This window comes from Malania oleifera, chromosome 3, assembly GCF_029873635.1.
Source record: "Malania oleifera isolate guangnan ecotype guangnan chromosome 3, ASM2987363v1, whole genome shotgun sequence".
Classification (NCBI taxonomy): Eukaryota; Viridiplantae; Streptophyta; class Magnoliopsida; order Santalales; family Ximeniaceae; genus Malania; species Malania oleifera.
Window position 1 is genome coordinate 117,575,375 of NC_080419.1, and position 9,338 is coordinate 117,584,712.

At 35.3% G+C, this 9,338-nt stretch overlaps 1 protein-coding gene across 1 annotated transcript; it reads right to left on the reverse strand.

Annotated features, from left to right (window-relative positions):
• Positions 1 to 808: 808 nt before the first annotated feature.
• LOC131151574 (PHD finger protein ALFIN-LIKE 4-like) lies at positions 809 to 8,480 on the reverse strand. The gene is made up of 5 exons (XM_058102816.1): positions 8,093 to 8,480; positions 7,927 to 7,959; positions 5,234 to 5,462; positions 2,148 to 2,280; positions 809 to 1,458 (listed from the first exon to the last, which is right to left on the reverse strand). The coding sequence occupies exons 1-5, from the start codon at positions 8,187 to 8,189 to the stop codon at positions 1,189 to 1,191; spliced, it is 762 nt and encodes a 253-aa protein (XP_057958799.1). The 5' UTR covers positions 8,190 to 8,480; the 3' UTR covers positions 809 to 1,188.
• Between the last annotated feature and the right edge of the window lie 858 nt (positions 8,481 to 9,338).

Here is a 9,338-nt window from a genome sequence, read left to right on the forward strand (position 1 = left end):
ACAATTGAAACACCAAAATCATATATTGGCAATTTATCCAATCATATCCCAATCAAGTCTTAAGACTTGACTCATAAATATTAAAATCCAAACTCTACACAAAATTAATTTAATGATTATTACAATAGGCTACAAGTTCTTTAAAATCGAGCTAAGATGAATTATAAATTAATATAAAATATAAATTATGACAAACAATATAAAAAAAATAAAATTTAAAAACTCGAACTCAAAATTTGACTCGAATAATATTACTAGGTTCGAGCTCGATTCATTAAAATACTCAAATAACTCAAATTCAAGCAGAACCTTGGATACAATTCAAGTCCCAATATCTCACAAGTAGGATTGACTCATTAAATAGCATACAACATCAGATGGTACAAACCATTTCTTATTCTTTGAAACTATTCTAATGCCCAAAACAGCTCTACACGGAAGCTTATGGCAGATTAGTGCATAACATGGAAGGAGGCCTCTGCCTTTTAACTCAAAACAGTTCAAAATATTACTTGTGCCTCAAACAGATAATATTTCCATCTACAAACCTTAACACACTCGTCAGGATTACCCAGTACGCAGCTAGCAACCTGAACCATGCACCAGTGCTCTCATGGATTTCACAAGCTCAGCATTTATTGCAGTGTAGGGGCATGGGGCAGATAACTTAGCCAAGCAACCAATAAAGGTTGACCAGCCAAAAAAATGTTCTACATCCCCGAGCTGGATCTTGATGGCATCGAACAGAAGCACACATAATTTATTTAGTAAGAGAATTTGATGACACCCAACTCGTACACTATCAGAGTAGCAATCAAATAAAATTTCCTCTTCGATTTTCCATAAAAGAGCCATCTATTCATGTAAAACAAGCTAGAAACAATGGACTAACACCAACATAATCATCAGGACATGGTACATAGATACTCTATAAACACATGTACTGTCGAGAAAGCATGAAACAGGTACTTTCAACACTATCAGGAGGATGATTTCCTACCTGAGTGAATATGTTGTATCTTCTACCTTAGAACTGCGACCACCTAGAGATAACATCTGACATAGTTCAAATGCCAAAGGACACCTTATCATTGCCAAGGGACCCAAAAAAAAAAAAAAAAACCTGACCTACTAGGCAGTTAGAGAAGTCCACCATGTGAGAATACAATGGCAGTTCAGCACCGATTGTCAAACCCGCGCTCTCTTGTTGCTGCAAGAGGGGCATTTGTACTGCTTAATATGCTCAGCCCTTGCAGGAGTAATTTTAACACACTTTCCGTGGAACCATTTCTCACAGATGTCACAGCAAATCCAGAACTCATCAGATGCATAGTTCTCTCCACATGCTCCACACAGCGTCTCCCCATGCTCTTCATCATCTTCCTCTTCCAAACCCTCCTCATCCTCGTCCCTTGATTGCAGTGCCTTCAAATCCCTGCCCAGAGATTCAGAGCCTCTCTGCATTTGCCACAAAAAGATCTTATAACAACAGCAGCAGCAGCAATAATAATAATAATAATAATAAGGTAAACAAGTAAATGAACACAAATGATGTTCATGTCCCTTGAATAAATTATTATGCACTCTCCCAAGGATAAGCAGACAATAAAGGATGATAAATGCGCATCAAGCCCACACAAGCACCATCCAAAAGCATGAGAGAACAGAAGTTCATTTTTTTTTTAAATATAGTTTTGAGAGAGACTCAAGGGGTAGGAGGGGAATTTGTTTAGGGAGGACAGTTAAAAGACTGAAATTTGAGGGGAGGGGGTAGGGTGAGGAAATTCTTCTAACTTTTTAGGATCAAGGACTAGCATACCAAAATTGGCATTTCTGAATTACCAACAGAGCAAGACATGGTCAAGCCTAAATCTGCCATGGCTAAAAAGGCTCATGTTTGGCATTGTAACAAAAGAAGAATACAAAATATGTTAGCACTTTTAAGTTGCCTCCCTTCTAATGTCCAATATCCCATCCATAGAGTTTCCTCTGTGATTTTATGCATGCACACTGGACTAGCCATGCCAACACAAGCAGCATCACCCACCCACTTCTTTCACGCGATATTATAGATCTAATATATACATACATACACACACATGTACTCTCTAGTTATTTACATATAGCTATTAGGATCCCTTTCCTACCTTCGAGTTTGATTTAGATTTGGTGCTGCTGTGATTTGAGACTGATGACTTCTCCTTGACTTGTTTCTTGGCTGTCCCCGTCACGACCTCAAAAATTGTTGGAAGATCATTTATCATATTAAAAAGGCGTTTTCTGCATAACAAACGCGAACAAAATATTATTGGGCAAATTGTAAAAGTTTAAAATATGCCATCCTCTTGGTAAAGTCAAACAGAAAGATAATACTCAAGATTCCTGTTTCCACCATAACTGGCAAATTAAAGCTAACCAATTGAAGAAACTCAAGAAAGAATACTATACATTTGCAGAACATAAAATTGTATACTTTGAAAAAAACTTCCAACACACTTTGACCTTTTCCCATAATATATGGGTTCCTCTTCAAATTATTCAACTGCCACAAGCATGAGATTTTTTTTTGCTTTTATTACAAATTAACTAATAACTAAAAGTAGAACCTAATTATACGTACATTCATTATTCTCCTTGAATCAAATAATAATTAAAAAATTATTAAAAAAATAAAAAATGCAAGAGAATACAAATAAGAAAATATTTTTAAAAAACTGAGTTAATTATAATTAAAATATTTTATTATATATTTTAAAACCCAATTTGGGTTACAAGAACAACCGTACATGACAATTAAGAAAAGGTCAAATGATTTTCCCAAATGACTTTTTTCAAATTTTTACAAATTTTACAGATTTTTAATTATCTTTTAAATCCACACCGTCATATTATTTTAATTTTAACTACAAGTTTTGTATGGAATGGATGATCATGAAATCATTAAATCATAAAATCATAAAACTCAATTCTGGATATTAAAAACCTATAGCAACAGTTGACACAACCAGAAAATCATAAGATTGAATTTTCAATTTTTTCCAAACCACACAGAAATAGAAAACTAGCAATGTAAATAAATGCGTTGCCATATTCCATTTCATCCCTATACAGTAACAGAAAAAATTCAGAAATGACTACCAGACAGCAGCTTATCAAAATTGTTACTTTCTTTTTTCAAATATATCTAAAACACAATACTCAAGATTTAGCCCTGGCCTAGATCTATTAACTTCATTCATCACTTCAAAAGTATTTCCACCAAAAGTTGTGCAAAAACTACCCCTAAATCAATGTTACATTTAAAGGCCATGTAAAATAGATTGCAATAAAGAAATTGGACTATAAACAGGGTTACACTCCAAAAAATAAAAGCAGAAATATAAATATAAAAATAAAAAATAAAACAAAACAAAGCGAAAAAAAGGGCTAGCAGGGCCTGAGAGGTGGCCCAGTGGTCATTTGGACGAGTAAAAAGTCTCAACTTTCAAAATCCAGTTCCATGTAATATTGCTAGAATCACTGGATCAACAATATGCAACATATCAGGCAAAATCAGCATCCTATAGTATGTCACACAACTGTTTCTACATCTTGCAACTCAGCATATCCATACGAACTATATGGCAAGTAATGCGAATAACTAAGAGAACCATAAAAAAGCCTGACAAATTAATGATAAAAAAATGGATTGAAAAGCTCATACACAAAAACAGAAAATAAAGGGACGAACATGGAAAAATATTTTTTCATCCAACCACGGTATGACTAACTGGCCAAAACAATCCAAGATTTTTTCTGCATAACTGTATACCTTCAAGTTATAAGGTGTAAAAGAGATGTCATCTCAAATTCTCAATAAGCATAACAAACAACATGTCCAAGTCTCCAACTATAAAACCAAAAGAAAACAAAATTGTGTGTGCGTGTGAGTGTGTGTGTATGTGTAAGTGTGTATGAGCATGTGCGTGTGCGTGCGTGTGCGTGCGTGTGTGTGTGTGTGTGTGAGAGAGAGAGAGAAGGATTCAGGGGCACTGTTCTCATTAACTCAATTGGACGGCAAAGGTTCCATCAATGGTATTTATTCCTCTGATGTGTTAGAACATTAATGGTACCTTGTTTAAAAAATATTTTTAACAGAACCATAAGTGAGAATGATTAATATCCCATAATGGCATGAATAAAATAAAACAATACATAAAAAGTCAAAACATGCCCTATATTACTGTTGACACCCCATTAAGGGAGCATTCCACAGTAACACTACATCTTAGCAAGAGATATTTTTATTTATCATTTTGAAAGAAACTTCCTCCCATGAATCTCACTGGGCTTTTCAGATAATTCTTAACATTCCTCAGCAACTTCCCACCCTAAAGCTATACTTAACCAAATACTTCCCAGTTTGTTGACTATAAATAAAAGGTTTGAAATGACTTATTCCCCACGTTCAAGGACAAAATCACCCAGGGGCAAACCTTTTGATTTTCAATCGTCATCTGTCTTCATCAACATATTTGACAGTCAACTGACAAAAAGGAAGGTACCTGATGATATAAGAAAACCTCAGGGATAGGTCACTGTAATTTCAAGACGTCACATGAGCTCCCTGCAGCTGTCAAAAAAAGTCATGGGAGGGAAGTCTGGTTTCCCCAAGAACTTCCGAACCACCATCCAGTTTAGCAAGTGCATAAACCTCAATTCTCTATTTACATTGCATTGAAAGAGAATATATCTTGATCAGGAGGACCTTAAACTAGCATCCCCGCAATTGCCTCCCAACCCTTTCCTTGTGTGAGAATTTTGAATACGTACCAAAAAGGGGAAAACCCCAATTGTGTCTAAGACTTGCAAGCACTGTCAATCACTCAAAGGTTGGGCCCTTTCGAAGTGGATATGTATAACTATTGACCGGCACTGGTAAGGTAAGCCTCCTTCCCCTTCCCTATGTGTCTTGCATTTGTCAATTTGATTAATTACTGTGTGTGTGTGTGTGAAAGAGAGAGAGAGAGAGAGAGATGTTCAAACTTAAAATAATCATTCAGTAGTATAAGAAAAAAAAAAACCAAGGTGTATTTTATATGATTATAAGCATTATGACCTTTATTTTCTTTTTTATTGAAGCGATGCATTGAATCAATATCAACAAACAATGGTTCCACCTGCAAACTTCAACCTAAATGTTCCTCAAGCAGCCAAACCAAACACCCACAATTTAAATCAAAGAAGAACATACCTATCAGCTTTATCAAATCCAAATCTAGCACCAAAATAGAAGGCGACAGCAAGTAACCACGCATCACTGTGGACTGCAACCAAAGATAGCCAGTCCTTTTCCTGCATCCCATCCCTAGCAAAGTTAATACCCAGGGCAGGCTCTGGAAGCTCAGGGGGAACTTCTTCAGCTGGTAAATTGACCTCCCACTGCTCACTGGGAAATCCATAAAGGCAAAGATTTTCCTTCTCTGTGATCAAACACATACAAAGTTAATAACTATCTTTAGCTTCGAAGTATACTGCCTTCAAATAGAAAAAAAAAAAAAAAAATTTAAATAAACACACCAGTGTCATAAACAGTACAAATATCATTGATGCATTTCATTGTATGATGAGGCTTTATATCACAATAACATTTGGGCACTTAAGGCAAATGTGCTTTTTTTTTTTAAAAGAAATGAAATAACACCCATGAGGCAAATTGCAAAAAGGAAGAAGAAATGAAAAGAAAAAGACCACAAGCTACTGATTAAGATTTCCATATATTAATATGAATACAATGTTTTAAAAGGCAACCTTAAAAGGCGAGGCATAAGCCTTAAGGCATTGGGGCATAAGCCTTTTAAGAATTTATTTTTAAGATTAAAAAATGTAAATAAATTTTATATATTTAAAAAAAAAAATTAAGAAAATCACAAATATAATGTAAGAAAGAAAAATTATATATACTTCGCAAACTACTTTTCGGCCATTCAAAAATTGCTAACTTGAATACATGACATAAATCACACACCCAAAATGCGTAAACCTCAACTACAAATTGCAAAAAGGCATGCCTTTTATAAAAATGTGTTAGCTCCAGCATATAATGCGTTAGCCCTTTTGGAATTTGCTATTTTAGATTGAGCCTCAAGGCGTTTTAGGCATGTTGTGCCTTGAGGCAAGCCTTAAGATGAGCCTCGATTGAGCCTTTTAAAACATGTATGAATCCATAACCAACACCTGAATTCAGCAATAAGGACAAAAGCTCACAGGTACCCGTTAGATGATCCCAGAAGTATGAACATGCAATAAAAAAATACATTGACACTCAAAGCAGCACAAAAAGTTACATTCACACTTTCCTCAGGAAGGTTATCGTACTGCTTGTCATCAATTCAATTAAAGAACTGCTCCAAAGAGCATAAAATCCTGAACAATTTATACAGGAGAATTAACTTAATTTCAAACAGGAAATGCTTTTCAGTTTTTCCAGGGAAGTGCTTTCAAATTTTCAAGATCAAAATAAGAAATTGCACTGAAAATAAGAGAAGTAACCAAATTGGAACGGTAAGCACTCAAAATAAATAAGTTATCCTCCTAAACCTCCCGAGTTATATGCAATCATAAGTCATAACGGATCCAGGCAAAGTCATTACCTGACTTGTTTTATCTATCACCATTATCAAATTTTAATCCAAACCCCAATTCGCTAAGCAGCTGAAAAATGGGAACAGAGGTACAAATTTGGGACTAAACTTGATGCCTTTGACCCAATAAAACAGCATTTGGGTTACCTTCTTAATTGCCCATTAATGGAAGTGGAAATCATTACCAAAATTCCTACATGACTATCACTAGAATATGACCCAAAAAAAAAGTGGCAATTTTATTTCTCTACTGCAACAATGACTACCATTTTCTTTAATGGCTCATTCGCACACAAAATATATTCCTACAGGAGACACAAGCAACTCTAAATAGTCAAGAAAATGTAGCATAAGGTAGAACTTTACAAATACATGAAAATTATATATCAAATCAATAACTGCGTGAAACTACAGAAAGACTCAAAACTATCAAAAAATAGTTCTGACTTCTGAGGTCATTCCAAATTCATAGCATTCAAGGATATTTTGAAGCTATTCAACCAGTAAAAAAAAATTTATCCATGGCATTCAAGAATATTTTAAAAGTATTCAACCAGTTAAAAACTATTCCCATCCCAGTTTTTACAAAGAAAAATTATTATGAAAAAGAAAGAAAAAAAAAAAAAATGGAGGGCAAGGCATCCTTCCAAAGCGGAAAAAATAAACCAGAACAACACCCCCACCCCCCAAGTGATGTAGCAAATCACTCAAGTAGAAATATTTTCCTGCATGTGTGATTTTAAGCAATAAGAAGTATGTGATTTTAAGCAGGGGGGAAAAAAGAAAATAAGAACAGAAATTTGACAAAAATTATTAAATTCACGCGAGCATGAAAAGAAATCCTTGTTTAGTAGAAAGACAAAAGTTCTTCAAAAGCTTAAATATAAATGTTACAATTTTCAACAGCCCAATGTATAACAGAGCAGCATGAGGAATCCTATGTGGGGATCTTTTCCTCTTCTAGATATGGAGATATACGAAATCACTGATAATCAAGTTGACCAACTACACTGCAACGAGCCCATTTCAAATCAGCAGAGAAATGTCACTGAAATCAACAGTGAAATCGTTGTCTACTAATTAGTAAAGGCTCAGACAGTGGGGAAACCCACAATATGAAGAAATTTTTGAAAATAAGCAAACAAATAAAATAAAGCTTCCGCGTTTATATACAACATCCACATTGAACAGCAATCCACAGATAAGTACTTGGCAGAAAAACATACTAAAATTCATTAGACCGGAAATATATATGAAACAATTCAAATAAGTTTCTAAAATTAGTAGAGTCAAAAACCCTAACCAGGGTCGCACTGCTGATAGAATTCTTCAACATCTGCAAAACACCAAAAATAAAAACGCATTTAATAAAATTCAGGGATTATAAAGAAGTAGAAACTCATAGATACAAAAGAAAAAAAGAAAAAAAAAAACATAAAGCAAAAAGAATAAGAGGGAAAGAAACTTACCGGTGGTAAGGGCCTTAATCATGCCAGCTCTTCGACCCTTGAAATCCCTAAAGACCTCTTCAACCGTTCGAGGATTGTAGGGTGCACCACCATCCATGTCTCCAGCGCTTCTACAGAGAAAAGAACACGCAACACAGAGAAAGAAAGCGGAAAGGGAGACACAGAGAAACTAAAATTATAGAGCAAGCAACAGATGGAACAGAGACAGAAGCAAATACTTCACAGAGAGAGGGAAATTGGAAAAATATTTGACCTCTCAGGGAGAGAGAGAGAGAGAGAAAGAGAGAGGAGGAGGAGGAGGGGGAAGAGGGAGAAGACGGAGAGGAGAGAGAGAGAGAGAGTCCGGATTTGAATCGGAATGGGAAAGGAGGAATTAACTGGATTTGATGGGAAGGGTTAGAGTACGGAGGGCGCGGGATGAGGTCGGGTCCAACTGGGCCCGCGAGTCCACCAGCCCATTGGGCTCTCTGCTGCCACTCAAATTCGTTTGGATCCACCATCCCATTTAATTGTGGGCCCAACTACGGTGACTTGGAAACTACCACCCCTAATTATATTTGGGCTCTGAATCCAGATCCATCAACCAGTGTTCTAAGTACACCGTGCGTGAATCATTTAATGGCCTTGTAAAGTGTACGGAGCATATGGGCCTGAATTCCTCAACCTCGGAGCCCACTGAAAATGGCCCTTTACGCGTCATGTTTAGTTTTCCGAACGAAATGATAAAAGAAAGTGATGAAATGACAGTATGAATTTATAAGATTACAAATTTTAATTGTAAATTTAATTTCAATAAGGTATCTTAATTGTAAATTTGATTTTAAACCCTTCATATTCTATTCTTTTCATGCAATTAATATTATCAGGAAATAAAATAACATATTGTCTTCCTTGACAGCTAAATAGTTGAGGCTGATGCAAACTTGAGTCTTGTTTGATTTGTGGAATAGAATGTAATGAAAATTTAAATGAAAAGCTTAAAAAACTCAAGCGATAAAATTGATTCTCATGTACTAAATATGTAATAAAATTAAACTTATGAGCTACGTGTTGGAATGTCAAGCGTTGAAGAAAGGAAAAGAAATTTGGACCGTAAATTTCATTTTACATCTAATGGCTGCTGTGTTTATCCATTTTGTTTATTATAGGGGCATGGATGTAATTGCCTTTTATTTATTGTAAATAGAATAAAATATAGGAGGGGCGGGGGGTTTTGGAGGATTCAGAGTTTTCTGTTTTCAGCTTC

Coding starts and splice junctions, on each gene's coding strand:
- LOC131151574 (XM_058102816.1), bottom strand. CDS start 8,189: ATGGATGGTGGTGCACCCTACAATCCTCGAACGGTTGAAGAGGTCTTT. Junction 7,960..8,092: donor GATTAAGGCCCTTACCACCG/GTAAGTTTCTTT, acceptor GGTGTTTTGCAG/ATGTTGAAGAATTCTATCAG. Junction 5,463..7,926: donor CTATCAGCAGTGCGACCCTG/GTTAGGGTTTTT, acceptor GTTTGATCACAG/AGAAGGAAAATCTTTGCCTT.